The sequence below is a fragment of the Anarrhichthys ocellatus genome, unplaced genomic scaffold (assembly GCF_004355925.1).
Source record: "Anarrhichthys ocellatus isolate YVR2014 unplaced genomic scaffold, GSC_Weel_1.0 scaffold7, whole genome shotgun sequence".
NCBI lineage: Eukaryota > Metazoa > Chordata > Actinopteri > Perciformes > Anarhichadidae > Anarrhichthys > Anarrhichthys ocellatus.
The window spans coordinates 2,805,140-2,830,715 of NW_022280037.1; the positions used below are offsets into that span (position 1 = coordinate 2,805,140).

The 25,576-nt window shown below is 44.2% G+C and overlaps 1 protein-coding gene across 1 annotated transcript in view; it reads right to left on the reverse strand.

The window, feature by feature from the left end:
• Positions 1–1,030: 1,030 nt before the first annotated feature.
• The window catches only part of LOC116383303 (latent-transforming growth factor beta-binding protein 2), a 74,390-nt gene continuing 49,844 nt past the window's right edge, over positions 1,031–25,576 (reverse strand). The window contains exons 16-41 of the mRNA XM_031847027.1: positions 25,128–25,253; positions 24,481–24,609; positions 24,156–24,275; positions 23,750–23,869; positions 20,427–20,546; positions 20,139–20,261; positions 19,895–20,020; positions 19,684–19,809; positions 19,365–19,490; positions 19,081–19,206; positions 18,442–18,567; positions 17,362–17,487; positions 16,951–17,070; positions 16,692–16,817; positions 14,830–14,952; positions 14,052–14,180; positions 8,806–8,934; positions 8,093–8,227; positions 6,944–7,150; positions 6,733–6,825; positions 6,265–6,393; positions 5,927–6,067; positions 5,437–5,610; positions 5,056–5,325; positions 4,819–4,968; positions 1,031–3,273 (exon numbers count right to left, since the gene is read on the reverse strand). Of these exons, the coding sequence (XP_031702887.1) occupies positions 3,098–3,273; positions 4,819–4,968; positions 5,056–5,325; positions 5,437–5,610; positions 5,927–6,067; positions 6,265–6,393; positions 6,733–6,825; positions 6,944–7,150; positions 8,093–8,227; positions 8,806–8,934; positions 14,052–14,180; positions 14,830–14,952; positions 16,692–16,817; positions 16,951–17,070; positions 17,362–17,487; positions 18,442–18,567; positions 19,081–19,206; positions 19,365–19,490; positions 19,684–19,809; positions 19,895–20,020; positions 20,139–20,261; positions 20,427–20,546; positions 23,750–23,869; positions 24,156–24,275; positions 24,481–24,609; positions 25,128–25,253 (3,596 nt within the window). The 3' untranslated portion in view covers positions 1,031–3,097. The remainder of the gene's footprint in view (positions 3,274–4,818; positions 4,969–5,055; positions 5,326–5,436; positions 5,611–5,926; positions 6,068–6,264; positions 6,394–6,732; positions 6,826–6,943; positions 7,151–8,092; positions 8,228–8,805; positions 8,935–14,051; positions 14,181–14,829; positions 14,953–16,691; positions 16,818–16,950; positions 17,071–17,361; positions 17,488–18,441; positions 18,568–19,080; positions 19,207–19,364; positions 19,491–19,683; positions 19,810–19,894; positions 20,021–20,138; positions 20,262–20,426; positions 20,547–23,749; positions 23,870–24,155; positions 24,276–24,480; positions 24,610–25,127; positions 25,254–25,576) is intronic.

The window sequence follows — 25,576 nt, forward strand, 5'->3', positions numbered from 1 at the left end:
GGTGTCTGGGAGGTGTATTCTACTGTTTACTTTATGAGAAGGTGGGCGTTGAAGGATAAACACAATTTCCCAGAATCCATCTGGATTATTTCCCTGGTTAACCAATGGGAAAAAGTCATGGAAAATGGGAAAGCAGTGATGTAATGTGCTATTTGGCCGATAGAGGGCGATGTAGGTTAAGACATGATTCTGACAGAGAAATTAACAGAGATCAAACCGTAGACTAAATAATATTTTTTTCGTTTAAAAATTAATACAGTCGGCATTTCTGGTCCCCAGAAATGTTAAATTTGTCATTGATATCCATAGTCAAATACCCCTAAACACCAGTGGTAAGAAACTAAGTGCATTTGCTCAAGTAATTTATACTGAAAGTACAATTTGAGGTGCACTAATGTATTTCCATTTTGTGTGACGCAATGCTTCTATATCACTATATTTATATATAAATCTATATATAAATAGTATATGAATCAGGTGAAATGCACCATAAAAAATGCTGATTACTTGCTAGTATATATAATATAATACTTCAATAATCCAACAACAATAGTGTTTCGTAATACAACACTCTGAAAGGAGTCTTTATGCATGATACATTTGATAGCTGAAAGTACATTTGGTGGTAACAACTTTACTTGTAATGGAGTATTTTTACCTTGTGGTATTACTACTTTTGTAAATGACTGAATGTCTTCCATCAGTGCCAAACACACACCTCTGACCCCTTACATCACACAATAATGTGCCAGCTATGAATGTGCATACCCACACCCAACTGTTCAAGACCTAAACTGCTTGGTGTAAGAATAATATCTATAGTGCCTTTCTTATCATTAGTAGTCATAGTGTACTATATACAGTACGTACTACAAATAACATACTTACTGTTGTTGTTTTAAAACAAATAAACTTCCCAAGCAGCAAATTACTATGTGAATATGCATACACACGGTCAATGCAAGGTGTGTTTGGTGCCATTTTTTTTTCAAAGAAAATTTTCAAAGAGATTGATATATTTTATGTTTTTATTTTGATGACTGATAGCGATTACAGTCAAGAGGTAAACAAAATGAATGAGCATGATATTTCCAATGACCACAGCTTTACAACAAGACATTTATCTCAAGTTATTTGCGGCTTTTAAAAAGGCTTTAAATATTCCAACTTTGCCGATGATTTGAACAGCACAGTAAAGTACAGTGGACATCAAGTGGAAACATTTGTACAACTTTCGGTTAATAGGTTATGAATGCATGTTAAGGGTATTAGTCGTGAACTTATAGTCATCGTCCAAAGTTGAAATTAGACTTTTATATTTCTGCGTTGCTGAGAAGTTCAGTCCATTAGACAGATAATGCCATTAAACCTGAATATAAAAGACAAAAAGCTATAAGTGAGAGTTCAGAAACCAAATGAGTAGGCTGATACCGTCTGTGATACATTCATGACATAAGGATCCAACAGAGACTAAAAGAAATGATGTTCACAATTACTAATATTTAGCCTTAACGTTGTGACACACATAAGTCGGTGCTTGCATTTCAAAAGCATTGTCTTTGTAATGAACTTGAAGAGACAAAATGTCTGTAGTCAGAACAGTGCTGCCACTTCCAAAAAAATATATTTCATTGTCTGCGCCACAGGGCAGGGTATACACACAGTTCCTCTGGTACAGTGTCAGCCACTCTCCTCATACATAAAAAGATATGCTTAAAAAAAAAACATTTTTACAGACATGTATAAATCTACAAAGCTATAATGCCAGATTTTTCTTACATTTTATGTTTTATGTCAAACAAAATATTGGTATAATGCATTAGGAGAATATGTAACAAAAATAATACATAGTACTAGATCTGTACAAAACATACCAAACCTCTCCAACGAAGCCTGTGTCTTTACATGCATTCAGAGATGCAAACATGGGAATGGTCTGATGTGAGATCTGGGATCCTTTTGCCTGTGCGACACTGGTACATAAAACTGATCTTTCATTTTAAGCTGTGATATTTGAGCATAACCTCAACTGAATCAACCTTCTTGTGGTTTCAGAAGTTAGGCTAGCATGTAGCCTAGACTTTGATAAGTCAAAACATGTTTTTTTTATAGAAGTATAAAACAAGTAATACTGTCGGGATCAGCAACTGAGTCCGTGTTTCCCTACTTAACTGCGGGTTTTGAGATTGTAAAAATGGTGTCAAACTGAGGAAGGCATGTTATACCTATTGCAACATTACAGAGATCATCATATACATCTACAGTCTGTCCAGGCCCACGTAATTCTGACGTTGTTAATGTGTAAGTTTGGCTGCGTTGACTTCTCACTTCTTGGTCCGGAGATCCTTCAGCCTGGGGTTAATTTTGAAGAATAGAAAGGCGGTTGTGGTTTAAAGTTCTTTCTTTGAATTTCTGATGTTTATTAAACCCGGCCTCTTATTTATTCCAAGGCCAATGCTAATCACATGACTGAGTGAGAAAACTGGTGAGAGGTTTGACAGTGAGGCACAAACTGATTTATGAGTGGCTGATTTCTTATGACATTCCTTCTCCGACAAAAGACATTTGTTTCCTCCCCACGCTGTCTCTGAGGTCAATTACTGAGACAAATAAATCAAGAGGAATCAAGTATGCCCTCTGAAATAGGTCGCTTTCTATGTTTGCAGAGGCCCGTCGTGCAAATGAAATAAATAACACAACAAAAAAAAAAAGTGACAGAGAAAATAATGTGGAAAATATATCTGCATATCAAATTGCCTGGGGTTACTGAATAAAAAAAGATCAGTCCACAAAATCCCTTTAAGGCAAATGGATATCTGGTGAATACTAAATCCCATGTAATACATTCACTGCACAATTCCTGGTCCTGTTGAATGTGTATGAGGGGGTATGGATGCGTTGTGTGCTTTTGTATGTTTGTGTCTGTGTATGTGTGTGTGTGTGTGTGTGTGTGTGTGTGTGTGTGTGTGTGTGTGTAGGGAAACGAGTTTGGATGTCTCAGCGTTGCTGTTGGATGTTTAGTGCCAGGCCCCCGGGGGAAAAGGGCAGAGGGGTGTAAGGTGATCGTTGAGGGAGCAGGAGAAGCCAGCAGTCTGTCTCAGTTTCCTGTCTCCACCAGCTCAGACTCTGGGATCTCTGGGATGCATTTGTGGGGCTCTGCGGAGGCCACGAAGCCTGGCAAACAAGTGCACTTATACGACCCCTCTGTGTTGGTGCACTCCCCGTTCTGACACAAGGGCACATTGTCGCTGATGTCCTCACACTCGTTTATGTCTGCAAGGAAAAGGAGACATGACAAGTTAGTCGGCAAAGGAGATTTCACAGCTCAAACATCTGCCTGCGCCACATCTGCTGCTGAGTGGCCTTATGGGTATATGAGGAGTGGGATACTGGAATGCTAGAATCATTTATAATTTGATTTCATTTTTAACTTCCCTTCTTTCTTTCCTTTCCTCTTTCCATTGTTAATATAATTGTTTTTTTGGATTTTCATATTTTTCTTTAACTTCCCAGTAGTGTTCCTTATGTATTCAAAATCCAAAAATGAAAAATTTGGTCGAAGTACGTATGTTTTAGCGTCAAAATGATGTTGCTGCATTTAACCCCCCCCAGCCCACCTAATGTGTTTTTTTATGATTACTTTTCCGTAGTCAAACATAATCAGCAGATTCATTGATTATGAAAATAATCGTCAGTTGCATCCCTTTACAATCCCATGACAACTGGGCAAACTCCACGTCCTGATAAAGATCATGTGATATGATCAAAAGCTCCACAACAGCTATTAAGATGAGCTGAGATTGTGGAAATCGTTACGCAATCTTGTGAGCAATAAACCAGAGTGTTTCAATTAGTTTCACAAAAGCTCACATTTGGAGGTACGGGGGTTTTACTCAACACCAACGATATGCTGCGTAATATTTCCTCTTGTATATCTTTAATCAAACATGAGGTCATGTTGTGTGTCGGGCTAGATGGGCTCTGAACTTGATTTGCCAGCCATCTCGAGCACTGAACTGTTGAGAAAGATGGTGACATTAACAATGCATTGGATTATGTTTCCTTTTGGCCTTCGAGTGATTTTTCTTTCCCTTTGTCAGAACGGGAGGTCTGATTGTCATCTCATAGCCGTCCATCTCAGTTGACCCTCCTTCTGTTTATGTCATGTTCTGCTGGGGATATGCTAGTGGGGATATTTATAAAAGGAGGCATGGCACGAGCTGCACGGCTCCCACATGTTTCCACAGGGTTGGAATTCAATCACTTTCCTTGGGAATACGTCTGGCCTTGGAGCTGATAAACTTGTACGCAGACAGAATATTGTAATCATAGCATTTCATTACAACAAGAAAGTCTCTTTCTGACAAAACAAACAAAGTACACTTAAAAGATATTGTATCTCATGTAATACACGGAGTGGCAAACATTCAAGGTCTCCTTTCTCTTGGCAGAGTGTGACTAGGGACTTTCAGATCAAAGGGTGACACACGATGGTTTTAAATAGTACCCTGCTTTCATTAGTTTCCCATAAAACATAACTTAATGCAAGGCTGTTAAATTCAATGCTTCTCCTTGAGCTTGATGATATACTGCATGAAGGGTTACCTCACTGAAATTAATCCAAGTCCTGGCTCCAAAAGACTTAAACCGGCTGGATTTTGAGATTCAACACCGCATTTTAAAACAAGATTAAATGACGTGATGGATTCCCTATTGACTCTAAAAAGTCCCTGAACATTTCAACTTGGAGCACAGAGCCTGCACGTGGGTGGTCTGTCGAGGAACTTATCAAAGATGGATGCTGGGGAAAGAACGCACCTATACAGGCCATCTTGTTCAGGTCAAGTTCGTAGCCGTCGAAGCAGTCACAGGTGTAGCCTTCTCGCACACGAACGCAGCGACCGTTTTCACACCCGTTCAGGATTCCACATTCCTCCGCTCGGAGACCCTCAAAGCCATCGTAGCGCTCTGATTGGACACAGAAATATGGAAGAAAGCACATCAAGCTCCGTAAACAGTCGAATACTGTATATTATACAGGATGCATTTACCCACCAGCATAGGAATCCACTGGTCGTGGCTGCTCCTCTCGTGGTCGTTGAATGGGAACACGGGGAAGTGGCTGCTGGACGCCGTAGTCATTGTCATTAAAGAGAGGAATGCCTTCAGGGATGTCATAGGGTCCTGCAGGGCCGCCATAACTGTCCCAGTAAGGAGTAACAAAAGACTCCTCTGGCCCCTCAAGACCGTACTCATATCCTGGCCTCTCTCTCAGACTGTCTGTGTCTCCTCCCCGAGGACGGTTGCACATCACTGCGAAGTCATCTGAATGACAGCAGCACACGGTGGAGTTATATTTTGGATGCTAATAACAGCGATGTATTAATACAAAGACAGGAATTACAGTCGTTGTCTTATGTGCATCCAGCTTCTCACCGGAGTCTTTCCTGGGACAGAAGGCACACTGTCCACTCCATGCGATGCCCCACAGGCAGCAGCATTCGGTGTATGTACTTCTGTGTCCCTGTAGGGGTTGTGAACAGATGTTGTCCCCCTCAAGACGCTGCCAGCAAATATCCATGTGCACATCGTGATCCGGCTCTAGAGTTTCTGGGAGATAGAATGAGGAGGAAGAAAAGGCGTAAACTAAAGATCCAGCTGTTTATATCACCTGAATAAAGTGAACAAAATGAACTTCTAAACTGTCCATTACAATCGTTCAACTGTAAGGACTGGACGCAACCCTACCTCCATCCGCGACTAAACACTGCGCTGATCAGCTAATTGATTATTTGGTTCAGCCCTAAATTGATTGTTTTTACAAGTTTGCTCTTCGTTGATCACTACCTGATTAATAGCAGTAAAATAATATTTAAAATTCTACCACAGGGAAACTTAACATTTCAATTTATTTTTGTTGTAACACCTTCTGTGGCGTTGAGGCCAATGCAGCGCCGGCGTGTGCCGTCCAGGACTAATGGAGGACTGCAGAAACAGTTGAAAGACCCGGCCGTGTTAACACACGCCCCATCTTCACAGGCGCTTCCAAACCCACACTCATCGTAATCTAGAAACACATTTAAAGAGACAGAAATTACAATATGAAGTAATGAGGTACAAGATTCAGCATTTTAATCATAAGAGTAGCCAAAAACACTGGCATGAGACATGGGGGACCAATTATCTTGAATATAAACCTACACAGTGACATCCCAGTTTATCTGTTTCAAAGGTTGAAAAGTAAAAATAGAAGCCATTTCTTACCCACACACTCAAGCCGGATGTTGTCATAGTAGAATCCAGAGCGACAGTAGCAGGTATAAGTAGAAAAGAGATTCGAACACTGTCCATTCTTACAGATGTCTGATCCAAACATCTCACACTCGTTTGCATCTGAGGGGAGACAGAGATTCAAACCTTGGTGTTACATACGCGAGATGGAAAGTAACAACAGTCAAAACAGTGGCACCCTGCTTTAAACATTATTCACTGCTGTAAAGAAGCTGTAAAGACACCCTATGGTCAATGTAATTAGTCCGGTGAAAAGGCAGGTATACCATTAAGCCTTGGCTAGCTATAGAGTGTGTCGTAAATGTCTTAAACGCTTTAAGCAGGTGGAAGTAAAATGGACATTGCACCTGTCTGTGCCAATGTAACTTTGTGTGTGAAGGGAAGCTATAAAATCTCATGGATATAAATAAAATAATAAAAAGTATTTATGCTAGAAAGTACCTATGTAAGGGTGCTGTTCTCCCAGATTTTGTGTAGAGGGGACAGGCAGGGGTAATAATCCACTGCCATGAGGGCACAACTGGTTGTAATCATCTGCAAAATAAAAAAAAATGGATTCATTAGTGAAAGACAAGATGAAAAAAATATTACAACACGCACTGTATAATCTTCAACCCACTATATTCTACAGCATCAACACAGATTATCGTACCTCTTCCTGGGACAGGACAGGCGTGGATCTCGCAGTTGTCCCCCCAGCCGGCCCCCACCGTGCAGCAGCACTCCTGCTTGGTGGTGTTGCGAGACAAGACGTTGTCACAGAAGTTGGCGTCATTCAAGTTATAGTAGCACTCTTTCCTCTCCTCAGTTGAGGGAGAGGAATGAGGGACTCCGGCAGCGGGTGTCGGGTGCATATCAGCTGTAGGAGAACAAAGGAAGCATTTCTTTAGGACAAGGAGGTCAGAGGTCATGGCTAGCTACAGAAGCACACCTGTGGAGGTGGTTGGGATTTGGTAAGTCAGGGGGGGCAAACTTAATCACACAGTGACAGCATCTAGTGCGTCCACATGCCTCCAGCAGGTAGTGCGTTACCCTCGCCTGCCACTGCTGAGCCTGCTCATTTGTCCAAAGGCATGGGCTCAGGCATTTCACCCTTAAGCTGCGGGCTTAGCCAAATGGAAACACTGGCATGTGAGTCAACACACCATTCACTCTCACATGATTGATTAACACACGTCAAAAGCAAACAGCGGAATGTGGCAAAAAGGTACACAGAGGCATAGCTGGGGTTTAGTGCCCAGGCAGAAGAAAAAACATCCCCGCTGAGGGCGCGCCGCATAATAATGTAAATACGCCCAATTCGTGTACACATACGCCTATCAAGCTGGAGATGGGATGGTGTTTCCATGACTCAAAAGCCCCCTTCTGTCATTCTGAAATCGCAATACGTTGCATATCTGCAACCTCTGCACTTAGTAAGATCATTTTAGCACGGAAGAGAGCAATGTGTCTTTAGCGCTAATTGCCATTGGCTACACCTTATCCCTGTTTGTCTTGGTGAGGAAATAGGTTTACAGTAACTAGGCACTTAGGTTATTTACTGGAGGAGTTACTTCATCATGCATTCGAGGGATTAGACTAATAGAATTTTTCGAAGGCAACCCACCCAACCACAACCCCAGCCTAGAAAACAAATGGAAACAGCCAGGTCAAGAGACGTGGAGTAAGTCATGTCCGCCTCGTCACCCTTGTTTGGATAATGAGAGACGGCTCATTAAATCAGGGAAAACTCCGTCTCCCAATGATGGGATGGAGAATTAAGTCCCGTGGGTCACAGTGAGTGCTAGTCCTGCTCCATTACCCAGGGAGCGGCACTGGCTGGTGATGGGATCAAATTCCTCATTGTCGTTGGGGCAGATGCACAGGAAGCTGCCATCGAAGTTCTCACACAGGGCCTCCCCGCACAGCGCCAAGCTCATCTCGCACTCGTTCACGTCTGAGGGAGACAGGAGAGGAGGGCGTGAGGTCAGTAGGATCAGGCACGTACGCACATGGCATGCGCCCGACAAGGTCGCAGCGAGATCACACAAAACGATCTTGATTGTCTCGTCCTTCGAAGAGAAATTCATATCAGACAGCAAATAATCAATGAAAGTGAATTCTGGATACAGACATTTGTGTGTAGTGATTGAATCCCTATTGATTCTACATTTCTTTGTATACTCTAAATTTGTGCCATGAATTAGGCGACCCTTTGTCTAAATGGTTCAAATCACATTTTGGATTTTGGAACACATCTGGGCACTGTTGTTTTCAGTAAACCTTACTCAAACGGGTGTGAATAGAACATTCGTTGGGGACTATTTTCAGACACGGCGTTATACACATTTGGTGCCCTAGTGAGTTGGCAGGGAGTGAGTTTCATCAGGCTTTGGCTACACAGACAGTACTTGTTAGTATTCATTTTTAGTTTTGGTGATTTCATAGGAGTTTTAGAAAAACATATCATATCACCACACTTATTTTTGAGCAAGTAATATAAAAAAAATGATTTATTGAAGAGCAGATACAGACCGGCACATTTGCTCATGTCTCCTGCCGGGTTGGTGTAGCCTTGGTCACACTGGCAGCGGAAGGAGCCGTCTGTGTTCTCACAGAAGCCGTAGTTCCCACAGATGGTTTCATTAACGCACTCGTCAATATCTGCAAGGCGAGAGCGCACAGAGAGGGGGAGCACAACATTAATATTTACAACCTCACTCTCCTTTTTCCAAAATAAACATCACTGCCGTTGTGACATTACAGTAACAACATAAATCACTGCCATCATAACATGCCCGGCAACGGTGCACAGATTAGACAATTCATTAAAAGGCTTTTCAAACTTTAATGTTTGCCAGTCAATTGGGAGAGACTTTCTCTCCACGTCAACACAGTGAAATCGAGTGTGGCGCCATGGATCTGGAAAACTGAATAAAGTGAATGTTCTGGTGTTACTGGAGTAAGAAGTGACACATAGGTCACCGGGATGTTGGCAAAGCGTAAGAGACGGAGGAGTTTACAGCCAGCAGCCAGCATTCACCGGGGCACTTTACAAGCAGTTGAGGAAAGATGGCTGACAGTTCAGGGTTTTGTATGAAGAGATGTTTTGACAGCCCTCTGACAGGAGTTGAGTCCCATCCTAATCAATGAACATGTTTCAATCCATTTCAATGTGTTTGACTTTAGCTGTAGATCTCGAATGGTACTGTGAAAGGATTCTGAGCCTTGGACCAAAATCTGGCAGATGGCAGCCGACAGTAGTTAGTTATTTGCATGGCAATAAATCATAAAATGCTTTTAATAAAACCAGTGAAGAGACTACATGCTGTATGTCAGTGTGTGACAGAGAAACATGGCTGTTGAGGCTGGTGACACTGGACCGTGTAACAGCACTGCTGATTTACTACCACTCGCAGTTTAAAGGCAACATTTGGGAGCAATTTCTTGTTTCTTGGCGTCTTGAGTATAGCAGGGGGCCCAAAGACTGATACTGCTGGAGGGCGAGTCTGACTGTTATTGTTTAATAAACAATCACAGAGTTTAATGATCACATTTTAGTGACATGAATTTGTTCTCCGGTCAGTTTGGTTTGCCACTGGTCAATGCTAACCTCTTAACTCTGTTTCAGTTCTGCTGAACTTTTTATTGTGTTTCCTTGTTCATAAGCAAATGTCCTTTTCATCTGTTTCAATCGTTGGTCTGTAACAGCATCTTTAGACCATGAATTAAATGAGAATTTTTTTTATTGTTTTACAACTTCAGAATCCACAAGTTGTACTTTTGAGATAAGAAATAACAAAACAAAACAAATTCAGTGCTTGTATATTTTCTGATAGTCGTTAAGTTGGGAACATTATGACAGACAATAAACAATTGATAAGAACTGCACTAATGAAAGTAGAGGACACACCACTTTCTCTGCTTTAACAGAAGCCTGATTACATTTTTCGTTGACTTTTTAGTTTCATTACAACTCTCCATGACCATTTCATTCTGACTAAAAACGGGGGAAACGTGCAGAACAACTTAACAGACAGTCCAGCAACATCAATTACAGCAAACTGGTTTATGGAGTGCAAAGTACAGTCATTCACATATTGTCTAAACCTGTTTTATTTAGCCTCCGAGCACTCATAAAGGATGTATCAACAGAAGACAGAGGGCCAGAAAAACCACAAGCCATTTGATTTGAACAGTGTGCTTGGCCAGGGCCCTGTCTTCCCCTCCGACACAGGCAACTACTTTGTCAGGCTCGCTGGGGGACAAGTTCTCTGTCAGTCTTCCTGTCCTGACTTGGCCACTTCTCTAACATGCCTCCGGGGTCAGAGACAGGGGCTCCCACAAGCCAATAAAACTGCAGAGACAAAATTCCCTTTGTCATTTGTAAAACCTTTAACGGGAAAGGCTGAAAAGGATTGCTAGAATAGACTTGTGGGCTCAAATGGCTGTGTGAGAGGATAGAGGGAGAATGGATGGACACATACTGAAAAACGCCAACCCATTGGATTTGCATTTTGCAGCTGTGGATCGAGATGCCAAACCGGTGTAGAAGTGGCGAAGTTATTTGGATACTAAAAGATATCACAAGTAAAAAATAAGTTTTCAATCAAGAGTATTCTCAGAGTAAAGGGAAATGTATTGTATGTCAGAGTTTGAGGAAAATTTCCTCAAGTGTGAAGAGCTTAAGTGGAGTTTGGAATGTTGGAATGACAACGGCCGCCAGCTGGGAGGTCTGGTGAGGAGGGCGATGAAAAAGGTCGCCGCTAATATATAAAATAATCAGTGTCTGCAGGCCGATTTTCATTCGTGTGTGACGTGGAACAACATCTGTTGCAAACCACATGTTGTGATGAGACGCAATCAAGATCATCATCCCGGGGAGGAATGAGAGCATCGAGACCAAAGCCGTTTTTATGGCCTTTGTTTTTCTGTGCATCTAACTCTGGCTGGTGGAGTTTCAGTCGCAGCATTACCAACCATCTGTCCTCCAAGGAGAAAGTCACTTTGCTGATGGTTTGTGGGAGAAAATGAATAATACAAAATAAGATAACTCCACCAAGAGCTAGTCTCACACCAGCAGGACATGGTGTTGCCTTTCTTAGTCTTTCCATGCAATAATCAGTTACGTCAGGACACATGCAGAGCTGTAAATTGCCTGGAGGGAAAAACTGAGGAAGGGAAGAGGGTGAGAAGTTCAGCTGAAGTGGGAGGAGCTGAGGTGTCCAATAGGCACCTATCCTAATGATCGGACCCAGGAGGACCTGCTTCCTGGATCTGGTGATGCTGCGGTTGGGGGGTGGGGATGGGATTAATGGTGTGGGTCTCTGCGCGCCATGTGTTAATCTGGAGCACATGGTGGCAGGCAACAAGAATATAGGAATCAGTGACTGTTGGCTCACTCTCCCCAGCCCACACTCCCGTATTCTCTGGGCAACCCCTCGTCTGATTGGACCCATATGCAGAGGTTGTTTCACATGCGACTGGGAGAAGGTGAGGAGCGGTATTTGTTTTCAAGGAAGCGTGTTTGTGCCCTTTATCTGACATTAAATCTACAACCTAACTACAGCGGAGGTCAAAATGTCATATTACGCATGTACTTCTAAGAAACGCATCACACAAACACACACACACACACACACACATACACATACACATGGTAAAGTCTTTACATTTCTATACGTTTAAAGGGTTGGGAGGTTAGCAAGAGTGTGACCACAGACAATTTCCGCTTTGGGAAAGCCTTATTAAAGACTAGGCATAGCTTGAGGGAGTTTATGAGCATGATGGTGAATTAAAGCTAAAAAACAATGACCTGCAACTACACACATACTGCCTTTTTCCCATGCCAAAAGGAGCTCCGTGTACAGCATCAGAGCAGAACTACAGCCCTCACAGCACAGTTGCCGCTGACGAGCTGCTGTGGAAAAAACCTGTTTTCCCCTTTTGTATTATGGTCTCTAAATCTGAACGAGTGCCGCGAGCTGAGCCAACGACAACCGCTGCCCCTTCGAAGGCCGGTGAGTGAAAATAAAACGCCCCTCTCAGAAACTGCAAATTACAGTGTCTGGCCTCTTCTTAAATATTTGATGATTTCTTACAAGCAGACAAAAAATACCCCGAAGTAATTGAGCTCCCTCCCCGGACCTCTATTGGGGTGACGGCAGCATCTCCCGTAATTTGCAATCCTGAGGTGAAACAAGCAACTATTGTGTGCAGCTTCTGAGGGTGAGAGGGCTTGGTTCTCAATCTGGGGCAATGCAGAGCTGTATGAGTGTTTACACCCATACAAAATAGTTAAACTGGGAGTTTTGTGGCACCATAAGGGACAAATGCGAAGCTTTTTCAATCATGTGCCATGACTGGTAAGAAAATGTGTAAGTCATATCACGGCACTGATTTGAACCTATATGAGCTGCTTAGCAGTGTTTTGACTCTGGCACTAAAAGGAGCGGAGGTCAGCAGCTGCTTTCAATCTGCCCTTATCACACTACGGGCCCCGGCACTCTTCAGTTGGTGCCAGACAGGCAACGCCATAAAGTGCAGTGAGGAGGCAGCCACACGTAGACGGGATCAGGGTGATGGAGGGGGCGGAGGTCTGATCCGTCACCAATCAGCATATTCTCCCCCGATTTCCATCTGTTGATGCTCCAATAAAAACTCAGGGTCATGAGAATATGTGAAGCCGCAACGCACTCCGAGTGCAATCTCTACAACAGTTACAGTCTCTGGTTCTCCTTCTCTAACACAAACACACAAGCGGGAGGGTGTAAAACCCACAATTAACCACATGCACACACACTCGCACTCACATGTACACGATCACCCGCAAACACCCACAGCCTCCATCTGCAGGCCAACACATCATTCCATTCGGATGGGCTCAGACTGCTTTCCTGTCGGCGTCTGTCACTCTCCTGTGACTGTTTTTATTCTGTCTTAATATGCGGAAAATATTTGGCCTTTTGCTTTTTATCTCTCATATTGCTCATAAAGCAGACTTGTTGTTTTATGGTGCTATGAGAGCAACACAGAGGGATGAACTCAAATCGTTGTGCAACAAACCACATTAATATCTCAAGCCCGAGGTGTCTTATCCTGCCAGTAAATACAGAAAGCTTCATGTATTCTGGTGGTTGAGGAGATGTGTCTGTTGTTGTTGGCCAACTGTGGGCCCAGTTGTAGCATAAATACAAACCTCAGCCAATCAATCCAGGTAACTGGCTAGGTTTGTGCTGATGCAATTATAGGGGAGGGAGAGAGGTAAGGCCCAGACTATTCCCTCTCAAAAGAAGAACAGTGGTGATCAGGTTCCACTGTGTGTCTCTGCCAGAGACGCTCCATTAGCCCCGTAGTCCGGAGGATGAGACCATTATCAGCTGCTGGCCTCACACACTGCCTCCAATGACAGTGCACTCCTCTTTCTAAAGTGCCCAAGTTTCAGAGGCCACTTCTCCTCTTCTCCCCTATGGCCTCTTCTACAGGACCTCGAGCACCTGATATCCTTTTGATTCACATCAGCCTCTTTGCGTCTGCATGCCAAACAGATATCATTATCTATGCACAGAGGGAGATTCCTGTAGAGTATGTAGAGTCCGGAGTTGATTTGAGGATACGTTCTCCTCTATCTTTAACTACAGTCCAAATGGTGAACGGTACAAAAATAGGTAGGTCCGTACAATGCATTCAACTTTTTTTTTTTTTTTTGGGCATTTGGCCTGTTTTTTCTGAACATAATTGGGTGTGCTAGTCCTTTAAGTGTACGCGGTTTGACCACTCACCACAGTCTGTGGCGTCTCCTCCCTCGAGGCCAGGTTGGCAGCCCATGAAGCACCGGTAGGAGCCGATGGTGTTTTCGCAGCGCCAGGTACCACACACTGAGCTACCAAAGTCCTTGCACTCATTCTGGTCTGCACAGTAAAAGAGAGAGAGAGAGAGACAGATGTTGGTTACTAACTGACAAACAGAGGCACAAACGCAACCACATGTGCAATCAGACAGTAACAATGGACGCATGCAACACTCATATTCCCTCCACTGTTCCTCTGCTTCCAGTGTAATGGCTGTACAGCAGGAGTCGGCCAGGGGGCCTGTGGTGTGGCTGTCCTCACTAAACGCAGCAGGCAACAGGAATGGCCAAGAACAATATTATCACAGCAACCAAAGAAGTTGTGAAGGAGCTAAAGGGAGACGTTCCAGAGGGAGAAACACCTCCTGCTCACAATCGGGTCATTCATTCTTCCCTCAGGGGGAGAGGGAGTTCAGGGCTCCAGCCACGTAATCCAGGCACCCCTCACTCTTGAGACCAAGGAGGAAAGCCTCTAAGCCAGGCTTGGACACTTTCACTGGAGCCCAGTCCCAAATGCCTATAGATAATCAATCAAAGCCAACCGCGCTTTACTGCGTACGCTTAAGCCTAAATGTAGCGTGACGATCAAAACTGCTAATGCTGACATGTTGGTTTGCTCAGAGAGTAGAAACCTCAGAGCGGAGTTTGGGGTCAACATTCACTATGACACACACAACAGAACGTCACACGGGTGTTTTGTTCTGTCTCACCTTCACAGTCAGCCGTGTCATCGTTGAACTTGAAGCCAGCCTCACACAAGCACATGAAAGAGCCATCAGTGTTCAGACACTCGCCCCGGATGCACACATTGTCTTTACTGCATTCGTCCACATCTAAGGCAGAGAGAGGGGGAAGGAAAAGGCAGACAAATTAAGAGAGATAATTAGGGAAAGGGTGGGTTTTAGGATTTGTTACACATTGATTATCACTAAATATCCCCATACATCCTCTGTCTACGTTAAGTCCACAGGCAACACCACTCCTTTTCATAAGTATCATAAAAATAATGTGTAATTAAGCGCTTGTCTGAGCACAAGAGGCATTGGCCATTTGGAGCACTTAGCAGTATACCGGCAAACAGGAAACAAAGGAGGAAAAAAAAACCATCTACCTCAGCATTCAGGCTGAGAACGTTTCCCTCCGACTCGTAAAAAATAATAATGAATGCGACATGCTTGATTAGCTGTAGATTAGTGCATAATTGCGGCATTACAACATAACTTGTAAGGCCCTTGGACTTGCTGTAAAAGTTGGGGGAATAGCTAGAAAGCGGGCGAAATTCATCGCTGGGGAAAAGACCATCTTCCTTTTCCAACCTTTGATAATCAGATGCATCTTTCAGAGACGATGAGGCAAATAGCCGTTTGCAAAGATAGGGAGAAGAAAAGAACAAAACAAAAGGCCAGACTATAAGTAAATACATAAATATGCTGTGAATATCTTTGGAGTTAATTCAAGGACTTCAAAGCCTGCGTTGAAAAGCACAGCAAGGTCATGGCACAAACTGAGATGTGTTTCATTCCTTTATTGCGTATGTTCTGTATTTGCTGAAAGACTGGCCTGGTCAAGGCCAAGCATCCTTTTGGCCTCACCTGACTAAAACCATCTTTCAATCTTTCATTCCCGTAAACTCGCATACCCTCATCCTCCCTTCTCCTCCCCCTGCAGGCTCATGTCAGAGGGGTCTGGCTTTTAATGTGTCAGCACTGTACACACTGCAAGAAAATATACGACAACTGCTGATTTATAGGATAATTAGAGCCCAGAATTTGTTGAGGCGGGCAGCCAAAGTACCTGATGCAGGCTGGACTGTTTGCTCAGAGTCTGTGTACGATATCTTAGGCACTCCAAGGACAAACCCTCAGTGCAAGAATGACCCTGCTCAAGGACTAAACCGAGTCCTCTCCTATAAGTCAAACTTGTCCATCAAAAGGACCATGCCAGCGTCTTACAGGGACCTGTACCCAGAGATCCGACCCTACCTGCTTCACATCCCGACAGGATATTTTACTGCCAGACATCGTGCCGTTTACTTAACTTCACCTCTTACTGTACTTCCAAGACACACCAGAAATAACACTGATCCAATTCTGACATCCTAGCCAAAGTTATTTCATGTATTTTGAAAGCAAACGCTCCAGTTTGTTGAAATTGAAAGCCTTCCTTAGCTGATGATCAGGCTACATTTTTCCCCCCATCGCTGTGACCAGTGGGTCACTGGGTGCGGCTGGAAAAACATCAAACTGATGTCCGAACGGAGAGTGAGCTGAACTATGGCCCATTACACAGAAAGGCTGGACTGAGCACCCATGCCAAGTGTCCCAGGCCTGGGCTCAGCACCCAGGTTCAGTGTGGTGTTACCCCGCCTGCACTCAATGACAAAAATGTGTGCAAGCCAATAAGGTTACTGAAAAATAACTTGAGTAATATTGGCTAATTATTACATTATTACCAACTTTCTCCAAATTCGACTCTGCCTCACCCAATTACACAAAATAAAAACACCCATAAAATCATCTGAAAAATGATTTCCCATTGCTATTACTGCTCTTGCAGCAGTGTGTTGCTGTACCTCTGCAGCCAGTCCTTCCATCGATGGTGGTGTATCCATCAGGACAGATGCATGTATAGGAGCCCTTAGTGTTCAGACAGTCAGCTTCTCCGCAGATCCCCACGACGGTTAAACACTCATTGATGTCTGTCACAAATATACAAAGACAGCTGTATCAAGATGCCAACATGAGGTAAGCCACGAGAAGCAGTTAACCACTAATGGTACATATTATGTGTGAGATGACTCAGAGTGTGTGTGTGTGTGTGTGTATATATACCTCTGCAAGATGTTCCATCCACCGTCTCCAGACCAGCGGGGCAGAGGCAGTTAAAGGAACCGATGGTGTTGGTGCACTGGCCTCCCATACAGAGGCTGGGGTCCTCACATTCATTCACATCTACATTGACACACACACACACGCATGCACACACACACACACACACACACACACACACAGATGTCATCAGTATGACACATTCACACCAGCTGTAAATCACTGGGTCTCACATCAAATTTGCCCAAGTTTTGTCATTTGGATGACGAGCTTCCAGACCACGGTGAACATGTCAGAAAAGTGATGCATCATCTACAACAGCAAGTAATGACTTATTCTTACTACAGTAAGCCATACTGTGCTGGAAACAATACATTTTAGTGACCACAGTGAACCATCCCCACTGTGTCGTACCTTCACACGAGAGCCCGTTGGGAGCCACTGTGAAGCCTGGGTCACAGGCCATGCAGGCGAAGGAGCCCTCTGTGTTGGTGCAAACACCCGTGGGGCATACATCTGGCCTCTGGCACTCGTCAATGTCTAAGATGCAGAAGAAGAAGAAAAGGTTGGATATAGGTTATCATTTAAAGCAAAGAAACTTCCACTTTTGGACTATTCACTTTCTTATCTGTTAAAAAGGATGTGTGTGTGTGTGTGTGTGTGTGTGTGACTCAGCCCGACATACAGTAAGCAAAGCCCTCTTTATTAGATCCCACTGACAGTCGTTTATTAAAAAGGGTGGAAAGATAAGTATGCAGGATGGTCATCGAATCCAAAACAGCAAGCTTTTACAGGTGGCGCATAAGTATTGTGTCTACAAACAGTCACTGGTTTCGCTGTTATGTGATCATTGGAAATTCCCCGAGCCGTTACAGACTGTATTTCTTACGGAGAAGATAGTGTGGGCCATTGTTAAAGTGATTGAGACGGCTCCATTTTGCCTTCGGGTGAACAGAGCGAGTTCAACAGGGTGAGCTCGCTGCCGAACGTGCAAGGCAGGGGAGTGGTTGACTTCATTTGAAATTAAGCCCTTAATATTTTCCATGGCATCAGAGACGTCCATTAAAATCCTATCAGAGGCCGACTTGGACTCAGGCTTGTTTTGTAAAAAAAATTCCCAGCGCAAAGACACATATCAGTGGGGGATCTTCCTCTTGGGCTACATCCACGCTTCCATTCAAAAACACACCACAGTATATATGACTAACCGAGGCCATGTTTGAATCCGTTTAAACAGTCATCCCTTTTCTGCTTCCCATGAAGTCATGACAGATATAACCTCCCTGGATTTGTGAAAGCAGCCGTTTCACCGCATTGATCTCATAAATCATGTCATGACAAATTACTGAGCACTGTAAAGATTTTCTGTAATTGTGTTCTGGGGTCTAATGCATTCCTTCTTTACTCTGGTCTACTGTAACTTTGGTGCAATGTTTACCATAGTGACAGCTCAAAGTGTTGTAAGCAGGTAGGTAAACACAGAGGTAGTTTTACCCTCACAGCTGTAACCGTCCTCAGACAGTCGCAGACCGGCTCCACAGCTCCTGCAGGTGTAGGATCCCGGGGTGTTCAAGCACAGCTGGCCCGGGCACATGTTAGCCACCAAGCACTCATCCACATCTGGACACAAAGACATGGACACATCATAGCACAGATTACCATCTTTGGCTTCAAATAAGTAAATGCCCGCCAGTTGTAATCAGTCAGATGGGTAATCACTGGAACTAGGAATTACAAATGTCGACAGTTCTATCTTTTTAGCTGAGCTATCTGCCGAACATTCGCCTGACATCATCTTGTTCTATTTGAGGGCTGTTGTCTCATTGTGTTGAGCAAGGATCAGATGAGAGCGGTGCCAGAGGCAGAGGGCTCCAGGATCCAGCTATGATGTGATGTCTAGGAGGAGTATTTTGGTATTTTGGAGTCAGATGATGGTTCTTTGGGGTCCCAAGCTGTCACACCTGATGCTGTTTAAATACAGCCTCAACCAGCTGGGAATCATGTTCAACAGAGCTGGCACATACACTCCTTTATTGGGTATTAAGGCGATGTCTGGCATGGTCGAATAGAAGAGGCAGCTACAAACACCTGTGCTGAAGTTTACAAACACAACATTCCTGCCAAAAGCCTCACCATCACAGTGTTGTCCATCCTCAGAGACTCTAAAGCCAGGTTGACAGACGGTACATGTGAAGGAACCCTCTGTGTTTGTACATGTTCCCCGGGGGCATGTAGTGGGCAGCGCACACTCATCAATATCTGGCGTGAAAACAACACAGACTGTTAGACACTCACTTGCCAATTCCTGATGAAAGGCAAGAACCACTAACCCCACCAGTGTTAGTTCTTTCAGGCTGAATGATATACATATGGCGTTATGCAGGCGTTCATTTAAAAGTGGTGTCGAATAAACCAACCTTCACAGAGCTCCCCGTCAAATGTTACTCTGTACCCTGTAGGGCAGTTCTCACAGGTGTAAGAGCCTTCTGAGTTTAGACAGATCCCGTTGGCACAGGTAGACAGGGACTGGCACTCGTCAACATCTGGGCGAAATACAGACATGCATGGACACTGATTACTATTAAGACCGGCTAATATGTGGAGGGAATTCATTGGCCAAGGGGCTTTAATGGTGAGGTGACAAACTATCCAGATGTGTTGAGTAAGTCTTCGACAGTTGTAAAAGCACTAATGGTTTTTACTGAATGAGGGAGCACAGCTGGAGATTGAGTTTACCTTCACACCTCTGCCGGTCTTGGGACACTCTGTAGCCAGCCTTACATCTGGTACAGGTGTAGGATCCCTCCGTGTTGGCACACACTCCACCAAGACACAGATCCCCCTGGGCACACTCATTTGTATCTGGAAACACAAATAACAAAGTCACCACAACTGGGCAGACCAATCTACCAGTTTAGGGTAAATCATTAAACAGCCGATTTCATACCTTCACATCTCAGTCCATCAGCTGACGGACCAAACCCAGGCCTGCAGTTCTGGCAAGTGTGTGAACCTGCAGTGTTGATGCAAATTCCCGCAGGGCACACATTACCAGTTGCGCACTCGTTGACATCTAACAAAAAAAAACACAACAATTTGCAGACGTTATACTGCTGTCAAGAGAGCTCCACAAGCTGAGAAGTATGCAGCGATGAGTTACGCCCAACAGCTCTAGATAATCCTTTGCAGACCTTCGCAGGCTTTGCTGTCTGAGGTGACTTGGTAACCATGGTTGCAGGTGCATTTGTGGGTGCCGTCCAAATTGACACAGCGGCCGTGGAGACAAACCCCAGGGAGCCCACACTCATCCACATCTGGAGAGAGAGAGGGAAAAAAAGGGGGCCTTAGAAAATAAAGACAACCGCTAACTCTTTGTAGCCGTTTTTTATAACCCTTCAATGGAGCCTCGAGGCTTCTGTAGTAGCACTGAGGAGAAGTACTTAAAGAGTTATATGGGACGTTATGAGTGTCTGACTGACCTTGGCAAGCGTTATCCGGTGAGAGTTTGTATCCTTGGAAACAGTTGCACGTATAGAAGCCCTCTGTGTTGATACACCGACCACGACCGCACACCGTTTGGTTCAAGCACTCGTTTACATCTGAGGACAGAAGTCAGGAAAGGACACAACATATATGAGAAGGAGATTTTAGGAGTTTCAACTCACAAGGCTCACAGCATTGAAAAAATAACATTGAAAACATTCAACAACAACCAGGCAACAACCTTCAGGTCTGAAAAGTGAGGCCTCTGAGGAAGAGTAGTAAACTTGCATTGTCTCTACTGGCCAGAAGAGGCGACTCCTCTGGTTGCAACAACAAGTCAGATTGCATAAAGTTACCAAAAATGACCCTCCTCACTTGATTTATTACCTCAGTAAACTTTGTAAACAGGAGTTTATGGTCTCAATCGCCAGTTTCAAGTTTTCTTTAATAAAGAATGATGTTCATTAAGTAAATTCTGGTCTCATTTAGAGTAAAGAAGATGATAACGCTGGGTATGCTTAAGGGCGTGGCTGCCTTTTGATTGACAGGTCGCTGCCACAACGCTGTCCAGTCTGGGAGTTGTCGGCGTTTTCATCTTACAGCTTTAACCCTTTCATAAGTTAATGAAAGTGACTTGTAACCGTTTTGGTTGCCTAAAAAATCAGCGTTCGGTTGTAATTAGCCCCACCCTCTCGTGTCCAGTCTGCATGCAAAAAAACAAGATGGCGACGGTCAAAAACCAATGGTCAATGGTCAAAATGCCAAACTCGAGGTTCCAAAACGGCAGTCCACAAACCAATGGGTGACGTCACGTTGACTACGTCCACTTCTTATATACGGTCACATCTTTCCCAGTGTGTCCCAGTTATGCTGCATAACCCAGAGAAATCCCTGTCAGCTGTTTTCTTGGGGACTATTTCTGTGGTAGAAAGTAGTTTAACTGCAGTCGTCACAGCAAAAGAAACATCGCTGCTGAGTTTTGTAAGTGTAAATGTCTTAATGATGTAAAAGCCTGAAACAAAATTCCATTTCTCTCTCTAGGAGTGAAAGCAAAAAGCCCAAAGAAATAATTCTTAAAAACATGAAAGCAAAACTCTGTGCATGGCTAGAAAGCCTACCACTAGAGGTAAGTAGGAAAATGTTTTGTAATTTGGGTGTACCAACTATTTAAAATGACATAACATATAAGGGAAATTGGGCCATTGCAGCAGGAAACAGCAATAAGATACAGAAAATAAAGACAAAGACATATATACAAAATAAGGGTTGCATCAGTAAAGAGAAAACAAGTAGAACATAAATTATGTGCTAAATGATTGCAAAACAGCAATCATTAAATTACATCAGTGCCTCATTCATGAGGGCCTTTTACTATTTGCAGCAGTAGCTGTCTTTTCCACTCCGTGAGTCAGAACAGTTGACCCAGGAATTATATTTGTGGGAATACCTCATGCAGGAATAATGTTTTATAGTAGAAGTGTTAACAGTGGTGATTTTTCAGCTTGGGTGAAGATGTGGGGAGAGAAAGTCTGATCATGTGAGTGTAATAAACAGGGAAAGCGACATAACAAGAGGAAGAGAAAGGAGGGAGAGGAAGGAAAAGTATTTGTGGAGAGAGGGCGATGATAGAGCTGCTGAAACAGAGCTCACACAGTGAAAACAGGGCTAGAAAGTCACAGGCTGGGTTTTGTTTGCCAAGCAGTGGGCACTGCCAGACGTCTGTCAGTGTGACCCAATGCTTTGTTTCTGCAATCATCCCACATCTCTCAGGCCTCCGCGATAAGCCCTGACAGGGGAATGGAGCTGTTTTCTCTATCACACCAGCAATTAGGCTTATCCACGATTCAGCCAATTGGGCCCAAACCACTGTGCTACTGTCAATTGACTGAAGTAAATACTGGAAACCCAGCGCTCATGGTTTATGTGCCTCTCACAGCTCCAGACGTATACTCTGGGCTTCTTAGCGCTGCCTGGGTGGATGTTCAGAGTAAAAATATGTAGCTCTAATGTTATCCCTAATTTACAGGGTTCCTCTTAGTTGCTATTTATATACGCAACAGTTTTTTTTACACAAACAGTAAGTAGCTGAAGTGGAGTTTTCTTTGCAGGCAAGGGAATTAAGAGACATAAAATAAGGGCATCATTCGTCAGACTCACTGATAAATTGATTAAAAATAACTAAAAATGACACTCAAGTTAATTTCCACATTTTCCATCATCATTCTGTCTTTCAGCTTTTTCCCATTTCTGGAATAGTCACTCCGGGAGATCAGATTTCCAAACAAATTAGAGGGGTGCAAGGTCATAGAGAGGGCATGTGGTAAGTAAAACCAGTCAGGCTCTTATGTAACAGGGCCACTTTCAGGTTCGGAGCTCCTAGCCTGTTAACACAACACACACCAAATGTAGTTTGTTGGCCATTTGTGTATTCAAATCTAACAATAAGGAGTTTAACAGCAGCCCACACGGACAATACTACGGGTGAGTGAGAGGATTTATTTGCGTGTCGGGACCTCTTTGTTGGGGGGAATTGATCCTTTGACCTTCCCATACATCTCCTGTGACTGCTCGGTCCTCTCACCTCGTCCAGCAGTGGTAATAAAGCCTCCGTTGGGCCCAACAGTACAGTGGCCGGAGCTCTCCAACAATAATACGCTGTTTGTTCAAGGCTGTGGCCAAGAGAAAATATTTGGACTCTCCCAAATTGAAGTATTATAAACAATCTTTTTACGGCGGCCATGTGATATCAAAGGATCAGCAATAACACGGTGAATGTGTTTCAACAATATTGAGGGATATGCAGAGGCTGCTAGGTGGAGGAGTTGATCAAATCTAGGTGAAAACTCTCAATATACTGAATATAGCCATCATCGGTTAGGTTTTAGGCTGTCGTACGGGCCCAGTAGTGGTCCACACTTGATATTAAAAACCCAATATGAAGTATTTTGAAGGATAAAATATATATTTTTTTATAATTTCCGTGCACATCAGCAGTCAAAGTGCCCCTTTGAGCAAAAAGCCGCAATTCAGCGAAATTAATTCGGCTTGTGCTATTTGGTGAACTGCACTGCATCATACGCTGTCAGCAAGTCATTAACAATGGCCAAGTTGACATGACACATTGGTTATTTTTTGGTGACACCAACTGGGAGCAGCAGCTTTTGTCTACGTAAATGTTACCGAATACAGGAAGCTTTTACAGTGTAAGAGGGAAACCCAGCTTCTTTCCATGCAGCGGTCGGAAGCACCCTTAGGAGTTTGGGAAGTGGTGGTGGTGGTGCTGCTGCTGCTATGATGTCGGGCGTGGAGGTTGTCTTACCCACACATCTTTCATCGACAGGCCTGAACCCCGGGCCACAGGCCTGGCACTGGAAGGAGCCAAGAGTGTTGACGCAGACACCGTTGGGACAGGAGCTGGGATCTCTGCACTCATCTACATCTGCTCGCAGGGAGGGTGGGACATATAACAATTTGAATTAGTTGTTACAGAAACAATGTGCACATGCATGGGAGAAAGGGGTTTTACAAATTATAATATGTACAAACATACAATCCCTTGGTCACAGACTGAGCATAGTTTTCTTCCTGGCTTTGACAGGAATGAAATACATGTGTTTTGTTACCGAGCTACACATTAACTCATGGCAGCAAACAAACAGGTCTGGCTAGGATTGTGCTGTTATATGATCTGAATGTGTGCGTAGGCGCTTGGGCATGCATGTCACCTTCGCATTGGCCTCTCCAAGACTTGGCGTGGCCACTGCTGCATTCACAGGTGTACGATCCTTCTGTGTTGACGCATTTGCCATTCTGGCACTTGTTGGGCATGCTGCACTCGTTAATGTCTGCCAGTTTGAATGAAAACCAAGGAGAATGGAGAAGAAAGTTACTATTGTGCTCCACAGCATTAATTAGAGCAGGATGCGTTTTAAATGAACAGCGCTGACAGACAAGAACTTGCGGTGCTCGAGCAGAGAGTCTGAAAGCCTGTGGTGGCTTTCATCCGCTGGAAACATTCTGTCTGCTGTTGTCATTTGGGTTGTATCTCACCTTGACAGAACTTCCTGTTCTGGGTGATCACCTGGCTGTAGCCGCTGTGGCATTGACAGGTATAGGAGCCATAGCTGTTCATACAGCGGCCCTTCCCGTCACACGGGTCCTCGTCACATTCATTCACATCTGCAATGGGAGACAGGGAAGGGAAATTAAAGGCAGAGGACAGATAAGGTGAGAACCGCCGATCGAATGAGACATTGCATTTCAGTTCCATTTCACCAGCAGAGACTGTACACTTTCCAAGCCCCTGACCACTGCGCAGGCATTCCTCAGTGATGGACCCGAGCCCAGCCGAGTAGTGCAGAGGCTGCGGGCCAAGGCCGTCACCGTGAGGTAAGGGATCACAGCACCGTGGCAGGTCTTTGGATGGCCTGTACGCTGTTGTCAGGCATCACGGAACAAGGTCAACATAAACAAAGCGAACTCTTTCATTTTGGCTCGCTTCATTTCTCAAGGCTTCTGTGCCGTGTAATGTTTGGTGTTGAGGACCTGCTTGCGCAGAGACGATGATAGACAGAGCCGCTGGGGGCGTCCGGTGTCAGCGGCGTGCGTGTTTGTGTGCCCCTCCTTCCCTTTGAGTGTCCCACTTTTACCCCCTGTCTATCTCCCCCTATCTCCCTCTGGCTCCCATCGTTGCTTACCGATGCAGTTGGTCTGCAGTGCACTGAGCTTGAACCCTGGCTCGCAGTGGCAGGTGTAGCCGGTCTGCACAGGAATACATTTACCACGGCCACATATGGCGGGGGTGTTGGCACACTTGTCAATACCTGCAAAAAAGACACAGAAATGTGCACGCTCATAACTCAGACGTATAGCAATAATAGTTTTGACCTAGGTTTATGTAACATTACAGGCACTGTAAAAAAACTGCATTCCACTAACACATGTTGTTTTCCATGGGAGCCAGTCTTGCTGTTTTATAGGTGAGGTCTTGGATGAGAGGACAGGTTTTACAGCACTGTAGTGTTCTGACAGATGGCACGGAGCTCTTACAAAGGCATCGGCGAGAAGCAGGTCATGCACAATAGAGCCTGACATCGGTGTTTTTTTGGGTCTTTTTCTGTCCAAATGGACTGTGGTAAAACAGACA